The sequence below is a fragment of the Panthera pardus genome, unplaced genomic scaffold (assembly GCF_024362965.1).
Source record: "Panthera pardus isolate Hobbes unplaced genomic scaffold, ASM2436296v1 HiC_scaffold_16, whole genome shotgun sequence".
NCBI classification, from domain to species: Eukaryota; Metazoa; Chordata; class Mammalia; order Carnivora; family Felidae; genus Panthera; species Panthera pardus.
This window is the reverse complement of record NW_026526721.1, coordinates 41,464,191-41,489,536: the sequence shown is the minus strand read 5'-3', so window position 1 is coordinate 41,489,536 and position 25,346 is coordinate 41,464,191. Positions and strand designations below refer to the sequence as shown.

Sequence of the window (25,346 nt, the reverse complement as noted above, 5' to 3'; positions counted from 1 at the left end):
GGTGTGGGCCTTTACAGGATGTTGCCAGAGAATGCCTCAATCAATACAAGTTGCAGAAGAGGGAGGAAGGGATGAAACTGAGAATCTAACATAAGGAGAACAGCATGTGCTACTGTCTTCATACCTGAAATGCCTTGGCCTTCTGAAGGAACTTGACGCTGGCCACTGAGGCTAGAGCGTTGTTTAAGTGGAAGTGGCACAGAGATTGGAAGCTTGCAATGCCCCTCTCTTCACACTTTTCGCCCTCCCTCCACAAAGCAGCCATGTAAATCAAATCACGCTGCTTCTCTGCTTTAAATGCCTTAATGGATTCCTCATGTTTTTCAAAAAAATTCCAAAGTCCTCACATGGCCTGGGTAGCCTCAAGTGCTCTGGCTTCTGTTTGCTTTCTCAGACTCATGACAGACTCTTCCTTCCCCTACTGCTCTTCAGTTATGTTGTCCTTCTGCCACTTTCTAGAACCCTCCAAACTCATTTGCAGTTGCTTTTTCCTATGCCAAGAATACTTTTTTTTAGGAGTGTGTGTGTGTGTGTGTGCGCGCGCGGAGGGGGTAGGGCTCTTTAGACAGCCGGCTCTTTTTCTTTCTTTAGGTCTTAGCTCAAATGTCTCTCCACAGAGGGTTCTTGCCCAATCACCCTTTTACTATCTATCACAACTATCTATTTATTTCCTTCCTATAATCTGTGCTTGTCTGTTGTCTATTGTACATCCTCTGTAATTTAAGCTCTGGCAAGGTAGGGACCATTTTTGCCTTCTCCACCATTCTCCAGAGTCTACACATGTCTAGCACATAGTATACTAGCATACAATAAACAGTTGTTGAAATATGAAGAAAGTAACCTTTGAATAAAAGAAATGACATCGGAAAAGCAGGGCTATTTAAGTTGTCAACAAGAGTCTAGATTTTTTTCCAGTTCAAAATTGGCTATAAAAAGGTGACTGAAATTAAATCACATATTTTTTTAAGTTTATTGATTAATTTTGAGAGAGAGAGAGAGAGCACGAGCAGGAGAGAGATAGAGAGAGACAGGAGACACAGAATTCCAAGCAGACTCCACAGTGTCAGTGCAGAGCCCAATGCGGGGCTCGAACTCACAAACCATGAGATCATGACCTGAGCCAAAAGCAAGAGTCACTTACTGAGCACGTAGGCACCCCAAATTCCATGTATTTTGATAAGAAAATTCAGAAGGCTATGTGCAAAGATGAATGAATGAAAGAATGAAAGCAGGGCGACAAGTCAGGAGACCACTGCAGTGTCTCAGCCAGAGGGGTAAACAGTCATAACAGACGGGGTTTGCAGTGGAAAGGGAGAGGGACGGATCATGCTGATCCAGTGACCTTCTAGATCAAAGTGTGGAGGGCAAGAAAGAGATGCGAAGAATTAGTCTAATCCTGACTGGGCAAATGAATAGGTGCTGGTATATTAAACTAAATTAGGAAAGTGGTGGAAGGATGAGGCTACCAGGAGAAAATAAAAACATAAACTTTCAGAATATTAAGTTTGAGATGACTGTGAAACTTATTTGAGAAGTTTGGCTATGAAGGCTCGCAGACAAATAAGGAAGGAGTTGGCAGAGATGTGAGGCCGGCAGAGGTGATGTTGGTAAACAGCATTTCCTAAATTGCCTTTATGACAACAATCACCTGAAGTTTTTATCAAGCATCCAAATTCCACTCCCCTTTCCTAGACATTCTGGATCAGTAGTTGGGCGAGACCTGGATAGCTGAATGTTTAATTAGCTCCTCCCAGTGATTCTTCTTGCCAGGGAAATTTGAGAAACAATGTAATAGAACATATTTCTATAACAATGGTTCTGCCAACAAAAGGACCTGGATATGCAAGGGAGAAGGAGAGGGAGAAAGAGGGGAGAGCAAGGGACAGAAAGGAAGGATTTGCCTCTGACAAATAGAGGGACATCTCCTCTCTTCCTCTCTTGTAATTAGAGAAAGAGAGGGGGAGAAAAAGATAAGACGCATGGGTGCGGCACCAGTAATTTTTTGTTTTGCTGCTGGAATTTCCCATTTGATGGCTTGCATTTTCTTGATGAAGTATGTGGCAAGGGCATCACCGAAAAATTATAGGGGGAAGGGAATGAGTTTAATCAGTTATGATAAAGGATGAAATAATCATTGTCAAAGTGGGAAAGCAAGTTTTCTAAAGGAAAAATAAATATTTTCTTGACATTGTTGCATGGCAACTTGTTTGTTACTAATAAATTTACAATGATGTAGTCCACCCACTTGTGTGTTTTAATGGCAATAAGTAAACCTATAAACATAATTTCTAAGACTTTTATATTTAAGTGAATCAAGATGTATGACACTTATTAGAAAAATATTTTCACGAAAATTACATGTTTTCTGACAAAATACACAGAATTTATTCAAGTATTAAAGAATATATATTAGGAGAGGGGCACCTGAGTGGCTAAGTTAGTTAAGCAAAGCTTGATTGGGATTCTCTCTCCTTCTTTCTCTCTGCCCCTCCCCTGCTCACGCTTGCTCTCTCTTTCTCAAAATACATAAACATTTACAAAAGAATATATATTAGGAGAAATAATATTAAATTTCAATAAGAATGGAAAAATGAACTTAAGAAGTATGCTAAAATTTGGATATCCTGACATACTACAATATGATATTAACACCATTTTTCCATGCAGAAGTGGAGTTAAATATCCCTTGATCCTATTAGATGGGTTGGTTTTTATTTTGATAATACCATCCTATGGAAATGGTTTGAATGTTTTCTTTATGATATAGAAATAATTAAAAAATGTGGAGTTTTTTTTTTTTTTCTCTAGGATTGATATTGAGTAAGGATAAAAAGAAATGGCTTCGGGGTACAAAACAAGGACCCTATGGCTCAGGGAAGGATGGGTTTGTTATACTGTTGGTTGTCAAACTGTCAGTTGGATATCCAAAAGAGTCTGTACAGTTTCTCTCTGTGAAGATTGGGATAGAGATTCATTCTTACAGGATAAATTATGAGTAGTTTTTCCTACAAGAATATGTCAAGTTCAATCTAGTGACCCCTAAATGCTATTTTCAACAAATAATCTATAAATTTTAGATACTGATATTAAGACTTTGGTTCAGATTCCCCTTATTCATTTTATCCAAATATAGTGCAAAAGCTGGATCATGTATGTTCAAAAGAATGGTTCCTTTTAATGTCAAAAAAATCACATGCACGATTATAAAGTGCAACAGCAAATGCTCTATCAGTTTGAGAGTCATAATTCTTGGTGATTATCAATAAAGACAGCAAAAAAGAAAGAAATTCCTACCAGTAAGGCAGTATTTTATATCTCTTACACATGAGTCACAGTAAATCATCACTATGTAGCATTTATACGTGTCACTTAATACTGTGGATTTCTAGGCACATGAAGTGTAGTTCTTTTACTAAAACCATATAACCGTCCTATAAGAGCACATATCATTAGAATGTAAAAGAATTGTTCTTCTCTTATATGTACAATGAGAATATAAATCATTAAACATGACAGTTAGCTTTGCCTTTAGTTTCACTAGGAAGTACTAAATATATTAACACTTCTTTGTTCTCGTGCCCCTGGCAAAATTCATCTCTTCTTCCCCATTTCTTTAATTGCACTTTTTTAGATACATTTTCACTTCCATTTCCCAACATCATGAGGAGAACTGAGTGATTCTTAACTAGGCGGGAGATGCATAAAACCTAATGGATGTCATGCATTCTGGGTTGCATTATGGCTATCATGTACTGACATTTGTGTTGCAGTCTGGGGACACCAACACTTTCATTCTCAGTTTTCTTCTCTACGATGTCTAACAAAGCTGTTGGCACATGATATGGGTTAAACAAACTTTGTTTAATTACACGGTGGGAGAAACTGCATTCTGCTAGCCGGTGCAATATTTTAGAAGCATTTTTATTTTTGAAGCTTTATTTTAAATGAGGAATGAATCAGGACAGGACTTCACTAGGATTTACCACCACTCATTTTTTTTTTTACTTTAAAAGAATTTTGTTTAAACAGTAAAGAGTGAAAAGGAGCTATGTGTCTGGGGTTCCTATTTTCCAAAGACTTAAACACAAGCCTGAATGTAGACTAATTCCTAGTCAAGATGGACGTTAGAAATATCTCTGAATCTTATCATCATGGATAATTCCTCTTGGAAGATCTTTTTTTTAAAGAAAGAAAAAAAAAAAGACACTTTTCTCCATTACTCGGGAATACAAGTTTCAAAGAATGCAATGAGGGAGGTGGGAGGAAAAAAAAATTAATACCCTGGAGATAGAAAATACATCAATTTCAGAGTGAGTGCAGAATGTAAAATCTAAGTGTCACCTTGCTGCTGCACTGGTGATGATCTTCAGGCTGCCCGGGTTCCGGATAAGCTTGTCCAGAATGCTGACAATCTGCTCAAACTTGGGTCTGTTGTTTCTGTCTTTCTGCCAGCAGTCCAGCATCAGCTGGTACAATGCAGCTGGGCAGTCCATGGGGGGCGGCAGCCGATAGCCTTCATCCACAGCTTTGATCACCTGTGTGAGAAGCAGTTTCCAGGGACTTAAGAGCTGAGACTCCTTTTATTTTCCATGGGCAAGGCACACCAAGATGAATATTTTAAAGTTAAGTGAGAAAGTTCCCATTTTAAGTTGCTGGAAAGGATAACAGCTTATCAAATTAGTAAGAGATTATTCATAACTGGAAATGTTATACACAGGAAGATCGACAGAGAAAGTGAATTTAGGAAAGAAGCATTTGTAAAGATACTTTGCAGAATAAAATCAAAAGAAACTTTCTATGATATAGGAAACTCAGAGTTACAAAGAAACTATTACTTGGTAATACAGAGGTATGTGGAATATTGTTCATGTATGAATGAGTGCAGAGAAAGTCTACAGATTTCAGTTGGACTTAATTCAAATGGTACCTTTCAAGTCATAGTAAATTCCTTAGGTAAAATCCTATGTGCTGAACCATGAAGTAACTATTAATTCATTTGTACTTTTAAATCACCCCAAACAGTGATTTTTCAAACTTACTGTGTATCAGAATAATCTGGAGGACTTATTAATACAAAGATGGCTCTCCTCTGGTTCGTCAGTCTCGAGGAAGGCCTGAGAATTTGCATTACTACAAATTCCCAGGCCACGCTAGAGGTGGTAGTCCAGAGATCTCACTTTGAGATCCTCTAATATAGAGAAGATTGGGAAAACAGAGATGTGGAAGAGTCCGATTTTCCCAGCACTGTCACAGAAAACAGCTTGACTAGAGAAGTACAGAAAGGTTTTTATATCCAAATACAGTAAAAGCAGTTTTGTATGTAGTGAGTAGGAAATGACTAAAAGCATCTCAGCTTTCCATCTTATGAATCTTTAAGATCCAGCTCATAGTCTCCGGCTAAGCATAAAGAAAAATCTCTGAGTGCTGATCCCATGTCAATAGCATCCTTTGACGAAGCATTTGCAAAGCATCACTTACAAAAACACAAATCCTTTTGAAAAATCACATCACAGTTGCCACAGAAAGTTAAAGATCATTTTTTCCATCCAGACACTTCAGGGTGTGTAACTAAATTCGTGTGCAAGTTTAATACATGAAGAGAAACAACATACTGCAGATTGGCTGTTTTGTCTGACTTTGGGAAATACTATGTTTAAGGAAACAAAATGTTGGCACAGATCATTAATTAAACCTACTGAAGGGTGGCAGTAATGTGGTTTATTAATATTACATAGAAGCACTTCTGTAGCAAAAATACTTCAAACAGTCCCCTATACGTATTGGTTATCTTTGCGGTCACTTATTTCCTTACATTCTTGCGACAAATGTCTTCATTTTCTCTCATTTCTAAACCCCTGCTTAAGGGAAACATGTAAAGTTGTAAAAGCAACTCAATTAATATCCTTGCAAGACCTGGAAACTATTTCATTTCTTCTAAGTATTCTGTTTCAATGTCACAAACTGGGAGCCACCTGGTTTCATTATGCTCCACTTCCTTGCACAGCTTGATCTCTTAATCTGAACCCATAATTCATTGACTACAAATACTTACATCCTGATTGGACATCTCCCAGTATGGTCTCTCTCCATAGGACATCACCTCCCAGAGAACAATCCCGTAACTCCACACATCGCTGGCTGACGTGAACTTGCGGTAAGCTATAGCTTCTGGTGATGTCCATCGGATCGGGATCTTGCCTCCCTTTTAATATAAAATCATGTACATGCACGATCAATGCATAAACTAGCGAACATATAATATAAAACCCGACTGAAGTTGAGTGCTTCTCTTCTGAAGTGGAATATGGGTTTCTGCTGAGATATCTTGATATTCTATTTAAAATTTTTTTTAAATGTTTATTTATTTTGGGGAAAGAGAGACAGAGCATGAGCAGAGGAGGAGCAGAGAGAGAGAGAGGGAGACACAGAATCTGAAACAGGCTCCAGGTTCTGAGCTGTCAGCACAGAACCGGATGCGGGCTCGAACTCGGGAACAGCAAGATCACGACCTGGGCCAAAGTCTGACATTCAACCAAGTGAGCCGCCCAGCTGCCCCTTGATATTCTATTTTAATATTAAGCAGAAATGAGTGGCATACCATGTACTGAGGTGTTTACTTCCAATCATCAAGGAAAGGCAAACATTTAAAAACTGCTCAACTACTGCTGGTTTATATCAACTATGGCACATTAATTACTCATGTGCAACACAGTGACCCAAAGTAGATGTGCTAAAGACTATCTTAGAATTGAATGAGGTATCCTGAGTCAACCTTTATTGATTTAGCATAGATTTATGCTTGACCAAGCAATCTTAGTTCAGAATACAAGTTAATATTTGTAAAGAACTTATACCATTCCTCGACACAAAAGTTCTCGTTGACATTTGTTTAGTAAATACATTCAAAATAAAATTATACTTCTAAAAAACTCTCTTCGGTACCCAGTGCTTCACTGCATCATTAATGGCTGAAGTACCTTCCATGTCCTAGGTAGACACCATATGAACTAGATAGATATAATGACTACATTCCCAGAACTTATAGTCTGGAGGAGAATATTGCTTCTCTGAGTTATGGGAGGTATGAAGGTATGACTCCCATGGAATTTGCTCTCAGTTTAATAAATACGTTTAATAAAAATGTGTTGAGTAGCAACCATATGGGAAGTATTATGCTAGTCACTCCGGGTGAGACAAAAATAAATAACACACTAGCCCTTCTGTTGGGAAAATATCAGGCAAATAGGAATGATAATTAGTTGTTTTGAATAACGAAATGCAGAGAGAAATAAGTATCTAGTACTTTGTTTTCCAACTTTACTATGTATATGAATCATCTGGAGCTTGTGCCCATGGAAATTCTGATTCAGTAGTTGCAGAGTGTAGCTATGGTCTGCGTGTCTAAAAAGCTCCAGGTGATGCTGACCACGCCGGTCATGGACCTCGCAGTGAGTTAGGAACAGTAGCAGAGACAGCTGTGATGCAGAACAAGGGCCTGAGATGCTCACTAGAGAGACCGAGGAGGTCACATATGGATTGAGCCTTACAGGATGTACAAGTTTTTCGTACAAGTAGTAGCTTTGTCCTATATGTTGCCATACATAAAATTCTTGTACCCAAACTATAATTTGAAATCCTTTGCCTATGAAAAGCTAAATAGATCATAAAGCTGAAGATAATGAGCATGAGCCCCATGAGCCTGTACTCACTGCAGAGAGCAATGGTCTTGCTTAGACATTATCTTGGCAAATGTGCCGGGTAGGCATTCAACAAGTGCTCACTGACTTGAATTGAATTACCTTTCTCCTAAATACGTGCCATTCTGTTTTTTCTTGGGAAGCTTTTTTCCCTGTCTGCCTTCTGCACCTAGTAAACTTAGTTGAACATCCTGGTCAAATGTAAACTCATTGGTGGAACATTTGGAAATGTTCCAGGCCAAGTTGGTCACTCCATGTTCTGTGATCCTTCTACCTTTTAATTATCTCGTGTAGACTGGGATGTTCAGAGGAGTTATAGGCTTGCTTCCTTTATCTCTGCATTCCCGTAGTTTAAAACAGGAGTCCGACTTTCAAGCTCTCCTGTTTACAACCTTGTTTCCTGGAGGTGTGTGTGTATTTGTTGAGAGAGAGGACTATGTTATGGGCTTAGAGTGGTAGATTTTACTGAAGATATTTAATGATTTTGAGCATTTACAGCCTATTTTTAGAAAATAATACATTGAGCCTAGTTTTTCAGAAAATGTATAAATACTAAGAATGAACCTGTGAATAGCATAATCATAGCTTTAAAAAATCATACTATTTATTTATGTCTTCCTTCCAAGCATGCTATTTAACAATGCTGTTATTTCCATAATAATAGTAAATATAAGAATTACTGAACAAGTTTTTACAGTATCTACAAAATTATGAAAATATCTCCCAGGGTATTGCATGGATTAAAAATTTTAGAGTCTGAAGAATGCCTTAAAGATTTTCATTTGGCTCCATAGATAATATGCATCTTCTACCAACTGTTTCAATATTAGTATTGCGGGTACTCTACCAGCCTAAAACCTAAATTTATCACTGATAACTTAATAACCATTATTGTTTCTTAATATGAATATTACACTATTCCTTTGTAGGATGAGTAAATACAATTTTTAAACATAAAAATTAATGCATGGTTGAGACTCATACGCTGACTGAAAGTAAATGACCTATTTAACTGCGAGGTGAGTATGTCTATTTGTGAGTTTACTCCACAGACATCTTAGCAAAACAAAATTAAAAAATCAAAAATAAAATGGCCATGTCTAACATTTAGAGCACTGGGAGAAAAGAAAATTTCAAGTGTTAGATCGACAGCAAATGAGAATAACATTTTAACAGGAATAAAAGTCATACCATTCATTGCATTCTGTTTGTGATATCTCAAAGTTCAACATTCTAGGCCTTGTGGCAGATGGCCAGTCTGTTGCATATTGCGTGTTTTTTTTCACAAATGGCAATGTGTTCTACATTGCCCCATGCAACTTGCAGTCCAGTATGGATAGGAGAGATTATCAAGTACTTGAGAGGGATATTTGATCTTCGTTCCCATTTTTTACACATTCTTTACACATGTTAGGTAATTTCACAACAAGCTCTCTCTACAGTAGCACTACTGATACTTTAGACCAAATTATTTGTTGTGGGGGCTGTCTTGTGCATTGAAAGATGTTTAGTAGCATCCCTGGCCTTTACCCACTAGATAACATTAGCATCCCTCCAATTGTGACAGCCAAAAATGCCTCAAGACAATGCCAAATATCCCCTAGGAGGAAAATTATCCTCACTTGAAAACTACTGGTTTAGATGGTATGTGACAAGCTTTAATTAGCAAGGGAAAATCATTCAGATGAGGTCCAGGATTTATCTGGGATTTTATATAGACTAAATAGAATTATCTTTTTCTTTTTTTTAACACCATTCCTGTACTTTCCATGGATATTTTTATTTATGTTCTTGTCAAGTAAGGGTCAAGTTCAACAGAGCTAATCTTCTTATACTTGGGTTTTGGTAAATATAACAGTATCTCTTTGAGATACTTCCCTCTGTTTTTAATTATTTTTATGTTTTTAATATTTTTGTTATTTTATTTTCTCCTTTCTTTTTACCTTTCTTCCATTCTTTTACTCAAAAATAGGATAACTTCCTATTGATAGTGAAACTTTTCTTTATTAAATGGAGGTATATATGACCAAAGAGTTTAGTAAAAAATAAGTTTTTACTTCAAGAGCAAACACTATCTGTGGCTACAAAAGCATAAATGTCATTGACATAGACACTGGATGCCAGTCCTTGAGGGCCCAATTCGGTTCTGAAACATGGATGAAAGAAGAACCCATACATTTTAATACAGTCTAACTTCCCGATAAGGCTGTCTGCCTTCAAGTTAAATATCTGTAGGTCTGAGACTATCAAAATAAAATAAAATGAATCTATAAGAATTGACTAAATTTTTTACAAGTTGCCCACTGTAGAGTTTATTCATACTTTTTCTCTTGACTGATCACAAAAGTTCCTCTCCACACCCATCTACTCCCCACCTCAACAAATTCAAGCTCATATTGTTTGACATTTTTTTTTTCTTTTTCAGGTCCAGAAATTGCTTTCTCCATTACATATGTTGGGGTGTATTTTGAAATTTTAGATGCATTTCGAATAACTGCCAAACACATCCTGCAGCGGGCTATCCAAAAATATGGATTCAGTGAGACAAAAAGTCCTCTTTGCCATACTTCTTTCCTGCCACAGTAAAACTATTCCAGTACAACTGTCCTTAATGAGCTAAAACTCTGAAATCAGTTGACAATTTCAAGTTTGGTTGGTAAAATGCTACTGGGCATTCAGAGTACTGTAAAGCACAGCTTGTTACCATAAAGATAATTTATGACGATGTGTTCTTTTACAATATATAAATACATTGTAAAGTGACCACATTTACTTAAGGTGCTCTCTATGTCTACATGTAAGCTTCCCAGATTTTTATGTATTTGAGAAAGGCCTGCAATTGCCTGGGGCAAGCTCAGAATCACAGTATGTGGAGTGTGTCTAAAGCCTCAATTGCAGAGGGAACTCTATAAAAGAATTAGAAGTTAATGCTTGTTTCCCATATTTAGAAGAACACACCTAGGGCCAGTTTCTCCCAGTGTGATGTCTCATCCTGTATAACTCAGTAACTGGTGGTGCAGGGGAATTTATAGTCATTGTTCCATTTGCATTTTTAAGTTGAGCAGAAATCAAGAGTCTTAGTTTCCAGCTTAATTTTAGCATACTGTTTAATTTTAGCCAAGTTTCTTAACTTCTCTGTTCAGCTATCTTGTCATTCATATCTTGTCATAGGATCGTGGGGGATATCTCTAACAGCTGTGCTGACCTATGAACAACTTTCTTAGGTCTACTCCTTCAACTTTCAAATTTCTGTCTTAAACCTACATGTGTATCAAGGATGCTGACATTTTCAATGTTAATTATTTTGGACTCTTAAAGATGATCCTAAGCTTTGGCTACTACATACCTATTGGGTGTCATATCTGGATTGAATTATATAGAATTCTTACAGAAAATTTAAAAGAGAAGAATAAAATGGTGCAAGTGAAGACACTAGGAATTTTCTGGAAAGAGGAATTACATAATTGCTACACTCAAATCCAGGATTAGTTGAAGGAGTCCAAAACCTTGTTCACTTTGTCCAGAAATAGCAGTTAGAGTAAACCTAGTCTCAAAAGATCCTGCAATTCAGTTCTCTAAGCTTAATGAATTTAGACAGTTCAAATGAGACATTTGGCTAAGAGCCTGAATTTTTCAGGCGCTCAACTAAAGTCAGCTCTTTCACTATGGGTTAGGGGGCTTCAAGTCTTGATTTCTAAGAAAAGGAGTATAATTGCTGAACTCTCTGGACATTAAGGCATAATATCTCATATCTGCCCCAATTTTTCTTTAATTATATACACAAATCTCTCCCTGCTGATTTAGTAAATGCTTTGCGGATCCACAGTTCACATTGCCTGCTGGTGAGCTCTGTCAGGTCATACTTAGAGTGACAAAGGACTTTGGAGAGTTTATCTTAGTAAACCCTAAGTAATTGAGTGTTTAACCTGGAGGCAAATATTGGCTTCTCAGGTTAAAAGTGGAACCATAGAGATAAATCATTTGACTCTACGATTTAGCATCTATGTATTGTCAGGGCCTAAACTTCACTCACTGTAGACAACACTAGACAACAAGGTGAAGGGCAAGCCGGGAAGACTCCCAGGGGAAGCATCTGTTCTAATCCCCAGTAGTTCAGATCTAAAAGCCATTGAGAGAATTGTTTCAGCAGATGTTGATTGCCACAAGAGATCAGAGACAGATGATCTCTTAGGTAGCAAAGCCTATCCCTTGAACTTTTGAAATGTTTCAACATTATGTGAAATGTTTAAGAACTTCTTAAAAAATAGGAAAATCTTCACCTTGAAATCGAAGTTACTCTATGGCTACCCAGGTAATGCAATACAAATAAGTAATTTTTCTGTTATTTTCAAATTGGTTCCTCTGATATATAATGTCTGTCTTCAACAAAAACAATGCCAAAATTTATGGATAAGGTTAAAAATGTTTCAGAGTTCACTGAGGTTTTAAATGCTAAACTTTGTGGTTTATACATACTCAACCCTAATTTTGTTTAAAGAAATTCATTTAAGAGTGTGTGTTTTTAGCACTCGGAATACAATTTTCCAAAGAGGCAATGCTATAAGTAAATAAGTCAGAAAGATCTATTCAGTGTACAAGAATATTATATAATTGCAATAAAAATAATAGAAATATTAGATTCATTCTAGTAATTAACCAAAAAAGTGCAAAACTTGAGTAAGTTTAATACTGATGATTGAAAAATAAGGAAAGATGAAATGATAGGTTGAGAACCTCATAATATCCAGAGAACCTCATAATATCCAAAAGACAATTCTGACTATACATCAAGGCAATGATTCCCTTAAAGGTCTATGTTTAGTAAATACCTGCCTGAAATATAGGGGGATTCCAGAGCAGTGGTCAGCAAATGAAAAAGAAAAACAAAATCACAGGAGTGTATTTTAACCCTGACATATAGAATTATCATTGAAAAGGGGTGATAGGGCAGAAATGAGTCAAATTATTAGTCATTCCAGACATCAAGAAGTAAGACTGACTTAGGACATCAAGACTGCTGTACTTCCTGTCCCCCCCCCCCAAAAAAAAAGAAGAAAAAAAAAGAAAAGAAAAAGAAAAGAAAAAAAAAGACCGTTGTATTTTCCAATGCCAAAGGAATCTGGGGCTGGTCAATGGCTTTGGGGAACCTGGGAAAAGCTTCAGGCAATGTGTCATCACATATTTTAAAATGTGGAATATTCACAGTGAGCTGGAAATAATTTCAGAAAGTGAGTTTTACTAAGCTTCCAGGGCTCACCAACATTACAAACTAGACCAGTCACTATTAGCCTGATGTTTAGTCTGAGTTAAATCATTAATCTGACTACTTAATTTGTCTTCTTGCAAAGTGAGCCTGTTGGGCTTAGAACAATGATTAAAATTAATTTATTAAATTGAAAACATAGTTAAAACAAAGTAAATCTGGTTAATTAACCTTGATATTTATATTATTTGTTCCTTCACTCTCTCCAATTCACTGCTCTAATGTCATTTTCTCAGAGAAACTCTCTTGATCTTTCTTTTTTTGCTGTTGGTTTTTGTTGTTGTTGTTGTTGTTGTTGTTGTTGTTATTTTTGTTTTTTTGATCTTTCTAACTAAAATAACACACTCGGCCACTACCCACATTCTCTATTTTACTACTATGCCTTGCTGTAACTTTACTTGTTTGTTTATTACCTGAATTCCCACACTAGAATGTAAACTCATGAGGTCATAGCTTTGTTTTATTTACTGCTGGGTCCTTTTGCCCTAGAACAGTATCTGGTATATGGTAGGCACTCAAATATGGAATGAATGAATGAATGAATGAATGATGCATTTTAGAGAAAATTGTTACTGCTAGAGATGGTGTGTAATATATTACATACAACCTTCTCACTACTATGTTCCACTCCAAAATTATAGCTATGATTTTTCTCCACATAAATCTAGATAAATTGTTTTCATGTGTTAAAATATTTGTGGTATCTAAGTCTCTGAATTGGGTGACTAGAAAGTACCAGATCTCTCATTAAATTTTGATACAACATTGACAATTGAGATTACTAAATTTTCTAGCCTTTCCTGATTTTTGAATATGTGGCTTTATTTTGTGAAGCTACACGAGGCATGTTCATACTGATTCTCAGAGAGTAGGGAATAAAGTCATGACTGACATTATTTATTTTGGTTCAAAGCTTAAGACACATTACTATATGAAGGCCACTGATTAGATATTTATGTATTTTTTTCATTCTTAGCTGAATGACATATCACATATACTACTTATCAAAAGAATATAATTTTCTTTCTGCATCACACTGGTTTTTGGTATGCATAGTTTTTAGTCCTTGACTACAGAATCAAGGTTCATATTTTCTATTATTTATGTCCTTAGAATGGAGGTATCCTGAACAGGAGCATTTAACTACTTAGCTTTTAACTACTTGCATTAGTCACTTAAAAAAAATTCTTATCTTACAAATGAAATTAGGTAAAATAAAGCTATCACAGAATACATTGGATATCAAGTAGGCAAAATTACACAGGAAAAAAATCAAATAAGTTATTATGTAAAATAAGATTTCTTTCTTTTATTGCTTAACACACAATGCCTGTGACAACTTTTTATTTGGTTTTATCTTCCAAAAATTAAATAGTTGCTAATGGGCTATAGGGCAATGTAACAAAAGGCAGAAGCTTATTATCCAATATAAAAATCTAACTGCTTAGGACTCAGTATGCATTTTCAGGACAGAAATAAAAAGAAAAAAAATGAAAAATAAAGGTTATAACCAAAACCAAATCATCTGGCTTTCTCAAATTTCTCAAATCTGTTTAGGTAATTATATCCTTAAAATGAAATTGGGGGCTCAAGAATTGGAATTCACTTTATATAATATACCATATAAATTAGATAAAAGCCTATAATTTCTCTAACTTGATCCTGTTAAACAGCAAATTGAGCACCATTATGGCAGAATTTTGGACCCCATCTATTTGAACATATGAATACAGGAATATTCATATACACGGATGCGTGCATGCACATAAAAAATGGTAACCATTCAAAATGAAATTTCATAAGGAAAAAGACTAGAAAATTATTTAGTGGTAAACAGTTCTCACCCATAATTCCATGGTTCTGTTAAAATGAAATAAAGTAAGCTGGTAATTCAGTGCAAAAAAATATAGGAAATGTGCCATAATTGTGCTTTGAATTCATATGATGGGAAACCAAAGAGAGGGAATTCATTTCTTGTGTTTTTCTCAACAACGAAAACTCTCTAACAGTATAAATCTGCAGAGCTAAATGCTCCATCCCAAATGAAATACAAGGCCTTTCAAGATGATTTGCAACCCTTGGTATGCAGCTGCTTTTATGCTTTCAAGGCCTTTCTTCAAAACATGCTATAATATCATATAATACAATATGCCAAGGTGTTATATCATTTAATAAATACTAAGACATTTAGTTTTTAGAGTGTTTTTTCCTGACATAGTATCTATAACGTGGTTCTCGAAGTGTCATCCAAGCATTTCTAGGTGCCCCCCAAGAGCTTTTCAAAGGGTCTGCAAGACTGAACTATTTTCATAATAACACTAAAATACTATACCTTTTTCACTCTCAAATCTCATGTGTATGGTGGAATTTTACAAAGGTTACAAAATGCATAATAATGTTGTATGACAGAGATTGTTAATGTTTGGAGTTTTTGCATAACTTAGTAGTGAGAAATGAGGAGAAATAACCATAAGTGAGCATTGAAAAAACTTCTGCTTTCCTACTCAATACCCTTATAAAAAGGGAAGACATAAAAAAAAAAAAGTGTGTATTATGATCTTATCTGATCCTCTCCTCCCAAGGAATTCTGTTGGGACAGAAGGAAGGAAAACTTGTGATAGACTTAAGATAGTATCAGAAGCAGCATGGGAAAATGTGTGATAAATTGTTTCAAGTTTTAAGGCTAAGCATTTCCTCAACTCCTAGGTGGTTCCCTCCAGTTAAAAAAAAAATAAATGCATAATTAGTGGACATAAATTCTGTTCCACTCTTCTACTTTGCCTGTGGACCACAAAGATGCTTTTAAAATGAGAGCAGCAGACATCTTATATTCATTCAGTGGCACTGAATCAAATGCCAGTGCAATTACCCTCTACCTAAAGGCAGTAACTTTTAGAAGAGCAATCTGGGAAAAGGCTTCGTGCACTGAGGCACTGAATACTAATTTTTGAATCCAAGCGACACTAGATGAAATGTGTTACGTGTGACTAAAGTAATGTGACTGTCTTTTTAAACCAGATTCACCAGAATGTGTTTATCCAAAAAGAACGCCTTGACACACTGTTTTCAATGATGAGCTTGTTTTTCTGAAGGAACCATAATCACGGGATGCTTAATCAAATAAAGAAAGTGGATGTCTACGCTGAAAAATACTGTTTTTGGTTAAAAAAAGAACCAGACTTTATTATACAACGATGTGCTGCTTTTCTTATTTACTAACTCTAAGCTTATTGAGACCAGAGATTTTTATCTCAGGCAAGTATGTTTCCTCAAATACTACATGCTTCATTAATTTGGAATGATGCTGTTGTTCACAATCTAATTTTAAAGATAATTTCAAAGGAGGAATTCCCAAAACATTTTGTGTAATAGCAGTGTTCCCACAGTAATACAAATTCCCAAGAATGAGTATGGCACACTTATTTAATTGTTTCAGTGTTTGTTTAAAAAACAAAATAGTAGTCCTATTACTTTAAACCATACCTCATATTTGGGGGTAAATTATAAAATCCTTGTACCAAACAAGGATTATTACAAGAGATTAAATTAAAGATTTCTAGATTATTCTAGAAATGTAGATGCAAATTATAGCTTTCTCAGAAGAAATCAGGACCATCATAGATATTTTGAGTTCTGGGAAAATAGAAGGATGAATATTAAATAAATTAAATGAATATCAAATTCTAAACAGCTATTTATTGGTAGTTAATGAGCCCATTTAGTTGATTTTTAAGAATCTTCTGAGAATAAAAAAATGCAAAGGTCCTTTTGCACTTTTATTTCACAAATGATAACGAAGAATTTTGACACAGTAATACCTTTTTTTCCTACTAGTGTCAATAAATGATCTTCTGTACCCCTTGGACCTGACAAAGTAACAATCAGTACAAATGAAGCTCTGAAAGTTAACCCAATATATTCTCCAGACAGCAGATGATCCAGATTTGGATGAATCTTCCCAGTTCCTACAAGAACAATCATTCCTTAGAGTGTCCTAGAAATCATGACTAATACTGAAAACAAGAATGTTCTAGTTTAAAAGTGGGATATGGCACTGAGATAAAACCTGACTGAATGACCAGAAATCTAATATTTCAAATAAAGGCTTTTTAATCAAATATTTTTACTAAAACCGGAAATATTTCTTGTATCGGGTGATTGTTGTAACAACAAGGACAATACCAGCAAGAACGATACCTTCCACGGAATGTATTAAAAGCTCATATAGTAGCAGAAGGTTACGAAGGATATCTTTAGTAGCAGTGAGTAGAATAAAAAAAAATCCTCAAAATTATAAATATATTATCATATTTGCATATGCTGTCTCCTGAGAACTTATAATCATAATTTATTGTCATAAAAATGATGCTTTGTTGTAGAATTCTGGCTGACTAATTTTTCTTGAAATCAGAGAAGGAACAAAGGAAAACTAAAAAAAGCACTTGATAGTGCTGATGCATATTTACCCATGTTTTGTAATTTTTTTCTTTTTTCAGAACTTTGTTTTCAGAGTCACTGTCATAAATTTAATTTAACTAGCTGCTAGATATACGATTTTATTTTATTTCTCTTGCTTTTAACCTAGTGAACTGTATGCCTAAGAACAGCAACATTTTTGTGCAGGACACATTTTAACAAATACTTAGATGTATGAACAGAGTGAATCTGCTAGAGTGTAGTTGAAAATGGGAAATGCTAACAAAAGTGTAGTGGAGAAAGCCATCGGGGGAGTTTCAACTCTTATATCAACTCATCGAGGAGTATCTCTGGGACACCGTGCTTCTGAATTTCTGGTTCTCCCACTGTGGCTTTATCACTTTGTAGATGAAACTCAGTCTGGCAAATCGGGCTCTTTCTCAGAATGTGAGATAGATGCCACGTGACACACTTGGTGGTTGATAATGGAATCATTAAAATTGATGATTTCAGAAACGCATGAGTTTCTTTTTTTTTTAATTAGTAATGATTAGAAACCGGAAGAAAATAACAGAAGTTGACTTTTTAAAAACTTCCCATTTTCTTGGCTGGTGAGAGTACAGGGAAACAGCCTTCTTTATATGTTGCTGCTAGGAGTGAAATTCCATAACAAACTATTTGGAAAACAATTGTGCAATTCATACATGAAAATCCACACATATTTGTACACATTTTGACTCGACAATTGTAATTCTGAAATTTTATCCTGAGGAAATCATCATGACCAGACATGAACCATTTATCAGGATTACATCAAAGTATTAAGAATAGCAATAACTATTAAGTTAAAGTATTAAAAGTATTAAGAAAAGCAATAACCTTGGAATGCTGCTCAATTAATAGTGCATTGGATAAATAAATAATGTACATGATTAAAATGGAGTACAATACATTATTTAATGATATTATAAAAAATTAATCATCTAGAAAAATCCACATTTTATATTTTAAGTTAAAACAGGCAGATTACATAACAACATTGAGTGTGTGTATAAAGAAAATACTGGGTTGACAAGTGGAAATCATTTTATATATAAGTATATATATAATATGATCCCATTTTTGTAACTATATACATAATTGGTAATTATTTACATATGAAAATGTGTAGAAAATATTTTGAAAGGAAAAAAATAAAATGTTAAAATTGGTTACCTCTGGTAATATCATTAGTGATCATTATATCTTTATTTTCTAAAATTGTCTGTCATGAAAAAAACTCTATAAAGGAATGTCTTTTCAAAGAAATCTGCCAATAAATATATGAAAAAATAATCAGATGCATTTGAATCAAGTTAAATACAAATTAAAACAATTAGGTATAATTTTTTCAAAATTAATAAATACTAAAAATGATAATATATAGTTTTATCAGGATATAGTTAAGTATGCTTTTAAAACAGGCACAAAATTTTGACACAGAAAATCCACTTTTAGGAATATATCATAGGAAAATTATCAGACTCATACGATTATGAATACAGATGGATCAGTCATACATTTGTATGAAATATCGAAAGGCTAGCCTTTGATAAAGTACAAAATCCATTCATGATAAAAACCCTCTGCAAAGTAGGTCTAGAGAGAACATACCTCAACATAATAAAGGCCATATATGAAAAACCCACAGGGAGCATCATATTCAATGTTGATAAACTGAGAGCTATTCCCTTAAGGTCAGGAAGAAGACAAGGATATCCACTCTCACCACTTTTATTCAACATAGTACTGGTAGTTCTAGTCACGGCAATTAGACACAATAAAGAAATAAAAGGAATCTAAATAAGGAAGAAGTAAAACTCTCACTATTTGCAGATGACATGATACTATATATCGAAAACCCTAGATACTTCACAAATAACTACTAGAACTGGTATCTGAATTCAGGAAAGTCACAGGATGCAAAATCAGTAACAGAAATCTGTTGTATTCCTATGCACCAGTAATGAAACAGCAGAAAGAGAAATTAAGAAAACAATCCTCTTTACAATAACACCAAAACCCATAAAATATGTAGGAAAATAAACTTAACCAGAGAGGGGAAAGACCTGTCCTCTGAAAACTATAAAACACTGATGAAAGAAATTCAAGATAATGCAAAGAAACGGAAAGACATTCCATGCTCATGGGCTGGAAGAACAAATACTGTTAAAATGTCTGTACTACCCAAAGCAATCTATACATTTAATGCAATCTCTATCAAAATACCAACAACACTTTTCACAGAACTAGAACAAACAATCCTAAAATTTATATGGAACCCGAAAGACCCCGAATGGCCAAAGCAATCTTGAAAAAAACAAAACAAAACATTTGGAGGCATCACAAAAATGGTATGGTACTGGTATAAAAATAGACACACAGATCAATGGAATAGAACAGAAAACCCAGAAATAAACCCACAATCATATGGTCAATTAAATTTTGACAAAGGAGTCATGAATGAATATAAAATAGGAAATGACAGTCTCTTCAACAAATGGTGCTGGGAAAACTGGGCAGCAACATGCAAAAGAATGAAACTGGACAATTTTGTTTCACCATACACAAAAACAAACTCAAAATGGATTAAAGACCTAAATGTGAGACCTGCAACCATAAAAATCCTTGAAGAGAGCACAGGCCATAATCTTTCTGACATCGGCATTAGCAACTTTTTTCCCTAGATCTATCTCCTGAGACAAGAGAAATAAAAGCAAAAATGAACTGTTGGGACTTCATCAAAATGAAAAGCATCTTCACAGTGAAGGAAACAATAAAAAAATAAACTAAAAGTCAACCTACTGAATAGGAGAGGATATTTGCAAAGGACATATCCCATAAGGGTTTAGTGTTCAAAATATATAATGAACTTATATAAGTTAACACAAAATAACAAATAATCCAATTAAAATGGGCAGAAGACATGAACAGACATTTCTTCAAAAAACACATCCAGATGGCCAACAGACACATGGAAAGATGCTCAACATCACTCATCACAGGGAAATGCAAATCAAAACTACAATGAGATATCACCCCACACCTGTCAGAATGGCTAAAATCAAAAACACAAGAAACAACAGGTGTTGGCGAGAATGTGGAGAAAAAGGAACACTCATGCACTACTGGTGGGAATGCAAAAAACAGTATGGAGTTTCCTCAAAAAATAAAAATAGAACTACCCTATAATCCAGTAATCACATCACTGTGCATAACCCAAAAAATACAAAACACTAATTCAAAGGGCTACATGCACCCCTATAGTTATTGCAGCATTATTTATAATAGTCAAACCATGGAAGCAGCCCAAATGTCCATAGATAGATAGGGAATGGATAAAGATGCAGTGTGTGTGTACATATATATATATATATATATATATATATACACACAATGGAATATATACAATGGTATATATATATATATATATATATATATATATATATATATACCCACACAATGGAATATTATTTAGCCATAAAATAAATGAAAGCTTGTCATTTGCACCAACAGGGATAGAGTTAGAGAGTATAATGTTAAGTGAAATCAGTCAGAGAAGGATAAATACCATATGATCTCACTCATATGTGAAATTTAAGGAACAAAACAAACAAGCAAAGAAAAAAAAAAGAGAGAGAGAGAGACAAACCAAGAAACAGACTCTTAGAGAACAAATTGATGGTTTCCCAGAGGGGAGGTGGGTAGGGGGATGGGGATTAAAGAGTACACTTATCATGATAAAATAATAATAGTAATAATAATAATAATAATAATTAACAAAGAAAAGATAGATATAATACTAATTTGCTCAATAATTAGGGGTTAATTTTTTAAATGGTAAACCAGTAGTAGAATATATCAAACTTACTGACAATGAAATACATTCAAGAGATATACTGCTAAGAGAAAAAAAGGCTATACAGTGATGTTATAAATAATCCTATACATAATCCTAATCTAATTACATGTTCATTCATAGGTATGTATAATAGGTATGTAGAAAAAAATCTGGAAGAATTAACTGACAAAGTTACAAGTGTTCTCTATGGGTGGCAGAATTACGGATGACTTTATTCCTTTTTATTGCTTTGTTTTGAAATTTTTATAGTGTGAGCATGTGTTACTTATATAAACATGAATTTTAAAATGCTTTAAAATTGTATCTAATTGGACAGAGGTATGCCACCTTATAAACAGTGGCCATCTATTTTCTCAGAATAAGTAACAGTATTTTAATGTTAAAGGATATGTTTCCTTTGGGGGAAGATATAATTGACAGCATGGAGAGAGGTGATTTCTATTTATTTGCAAATCAATATAGCACAAGGTGGGAAACAAAGATAAAAAGGAAAAAAGAAAAGAAAAAAAAGTTACTCACTCGTGTTGTATAAGCAGCTTCTGGGTCATCTTCTAGAACACGTGAAAGTCCAAAATCAGAAACCTTACACACCAAATTACTGTTGATCAAAATGTTACGAGCAGCAAGGTCTCGGTGAACATAACCCATATCTGAGAGGTACTTCATGCCAGATGCTATCCCTCGAAGCATCCCCACTAGCTGGATGACCGTAAACTGGGCATCGTGTTTCTGAGAAGTATTTCAAATATACAATTAAGATGTGTTGCTCTTTCTTAAAGATAAATCTTGGTTAAAATCTCACACACTGAATTGCAAGAAGACCGATTATATACATTTTAGTTCCAAGCACCCCAGCCTCACAAGCTATGTGAATAAACAGAAATAAGGCTAAAACAAAATAGCATAGTAGCTGCATCACAAAATAGTTCATAACAAGAAGGACCCTAAATATTCTTTGACTTCAGGTTCAAAACCATACCTTTCATGGTCTTTATGTGACATACAAACTCCTCAGAAATTTTAACCTCAGGAACAACAAAATGAAATGAGTCTTGGGGCTATTTTAGTTTTACATATTTGTTTGATTGAGTGTTCATTCTTCCTTCTAATTTTCCAGATATTTTATTAATTGCTTCAAATAAGGTAGATGTTAAATTTTTAAATCATCATAATTCTTTCAGAATTGGTCAAAGATATTTACTGAGTATTTGTTTTTTTACTCAATCTTCAGTTATAATTCATAAAATGGAAAACAACAAAACACAAGTCAGAGTCCTGTATTTAGAAAAACTTCCAATTTACTTTGATTAAAATAGAAATACAAGGGGAACTGGGCTTAAGCATCCTACTCTTGATTTCATCTCAGGTCATGATCTCACAGGTGGTGGGGTCGGGCTCTGCACCGACAGCATGGAGCCTCTTCGAGATTCTTTGTCTACCTTTCTCTCTGCCCCTCCCCAGCTCGCTCACTCTCTCTCTCTCTCTCAAAAATGAATAAATAAACTTAAAAAAACAGAAATACATGATTTATATGATAGATAGGTAAACAAATACACATACATACATATGTAAATATGTGCATAAGTGCATGTATAGATAAATAGCTATAAAATTCCATGTTTAGTTATATATACACAATAACATTTTAAAAGAATATTTATTATAATGGTTTCTATGACCTGATTTGAAGAATATTTGTTTTTGAAATGCTTGTGAAAATAATTGCTGATAAAACTGTGTTTGCCTTGGAGTGCCTGGGTAGCTCAGTAGTTTAAACGGCCAACTCTTGAGTTTGGCTGAGGTCATGATCTCACCATTCGTGAGTTTGAGCCCCACATTGGGCACTGTACTGACAGTGTGGAGTCCGTTTAGGATTCTCTCCCTACCTCCCCGCTTTTACCCCATGTGCACACACATTCTCTCTTTCTCTCTGTCTCTCTCAAAAATAAATAAACATTAAAAAATTGTTTGCCTTGTGAATATTAAAATAAGGAATACAATTTCTCATTTATAGAAAATTTAGAATTCTCTTCTATGATAATGAATCATCCTATTCTATCTATCTATCTATCTATCTATCTATCTATCTATCTATCGTCTATCTCTCTCTCTACCTATCTCTATTCTATAGCGCTGAATTCATTTTTTAATTTTATTTAAAAACATTTTTTAAGTTTTATTTATTTATTTTTGAGAAATAGCATGGGCAGGGGAGGGGCAGAGAGAGAGAGAGAGAGAGGGAGGGAGAGAGAGAGAAAGAATGAGAGAGGATTCCAAGCAGGCTCTGCACTATCAACACAGAGCCTGATGAGGGGATCAAACTCACTAACTGAGACATCATGACCTCAGCCAAAACCAAGAGTCAGACGCTTAACCGACTGAGCCACTCAGGCACCCTACTATAGTGCTGAAAGCATATTGAGGACAGAGTATATGTCTTTTTTAATCCCTGCAGTCACTGGTGATTGGCAGTGCCTTGTTTTCCATAATTTTTTTGCATTTCTTTGAACAAATTTTTACTGAAGTAACTTAAAAAATAAAGTTTCTAAGTTTAAATATTTAAAAAATAGATATGGATGCACATCTATTACCAAAATGTGTCTCTGGTGCTTGCTTCAGCAGCACATATACCAAAATGGTATCTCTGAATTAAGACTACTTTGGCATTGTAACACTTGCTCATTTTCTGAGACCAAAGCTCTATGTGAGCGAGACATGTTCTTCCTATAGCAGTCTGAGGTTATTTTAAGCGAAGACAAGAGAATATTTGTCTTGTATCACTGTTATTTGTGTCTTACTAAAAAGTCTTTTTTTAATTTTTATTTTAGCCAATGTGAATCTTGGCAGTACAAAAAGCTGAAGCAGATTGCATAGATTTGTTTTACAAATATAAGCCATTAACCTTGGACACTGCAAGATAAAGATGAAATTTTAGTCTTCCTCTTACTATTTAGACCCCCCAAATTTCAGTTCCACTTTAAACTTTGTTATCTAATTGCTGGCAAGATATGAGAGGTTGCCTCTAACATCTTTAGCATTCATTCCACATTTATGCATATGTGTATATAGATAGATAGGGATAAGAGATATATGAATATATGTAAAATCTTCTACTTACACGTAAGAAACTGTCCAAGGAACCATTCTCCATGTATTCTGTGACAATCATAACTGGTTTACCTGGATATATGATAAATAACAAACAAATATCATGCGATGAATATATATAGAATACACTATGATACACCTGATGAATTAAAAAATGTAAACTATCTTCCCAGTTTTAACAAAGAAACATTTTTCAATAGAAAATAAAACTAAAAAAAAAAAAAAGGAAGAAGATTGGTTTTCAGAACAAGGGCCTATAACCTATGATATCTAAATTGGCTTATTTGGCATGGCTCTTTGTGAACCTAATATATACCCCTTTTATTCCCTTTAATTGTATCTCAGCTGCTCTACAAAATCAAGTGTTTCTGCTTTCCAGCCCAAGATAGAGCCAGGATTTCTACAATCATTTGTATTTTCTACAGATATTTATAGAACTATGGACTAGGTGCTCCTTTTTATGCTGGTTAGAGCAAGTAAATCAAAGTCCCCATCTTCATGGATCCTACATATGATTTTCATAAAACAATTAAGACTAATAATTATAACTTTTAAAATCTGTATAATTAATGTATTAAAAATTATCAAATCCATGTTTAAACGGAAAATAAAATTAAAATTGTTGGCAGTAACTTATAATAACCATTTTAGAAATATGTGGACTTAAATGCCATTATACCTTTTAATGAGCATTTAAATGTATTTATATTGTCTTATTGTATGCACTTTGCTGGTTTAATTGTTTTATGTATAATAACTTATTATTATCATTTCCATTTTACACATGAGAAAACTGAGATAGAGGGTAATTAACTTACCCAATGTCATACAACTAATAAGTAATAAAATCAAAAGTAGCGACCTGAACAGAGTATGCTGTTACTTTTGGAAATTTATGCTGTGGGAAACATTTAAAATATGAAAAAGTGTTAGATACAAAAGTGCTAAGTATATTTATATA

The 25,346-nt window shown here is 34.5% G+C and overlaps 1 protein-coding gene across 3 annotated transcripts in view; it reads right to left on the bottom strand.

Annotated features, from left to right (window-relative positions):
- Window positions 1-25,346, bottom strand: part of EPHA3 (EPH receptor A3) — a 355,221-nt gene that overhangs the window by 20,196 nt on the left and 309,679 nt on the right. For all 3 annotated transcript variants that reach the window (XM_019429956.2, XM_019429955.2, XM_053903238.1), the window contains exons 12-15: window positions 24,396-24,457; window positions 21,797-22,006; window positions 6,053-6,202; window positions 4,342-4,535 (exon numbers count right to left, since the gene is read on the bottom strand). In XM_019429956.2, the coding sequence (XP_019285501.2) occupies window positions 4,342-4,535; window positions 6,053-6,202; window positions 21,797-22,006; window positions 24,396-24,457 (616 nt within the window). The remainder of the gene's footprint in view (window positions 1-4,341; window positions 4,536-6,052; window positions 6,203-21,796; window positions 22,007-24,395; window positions 24,458-25,346) is intronic.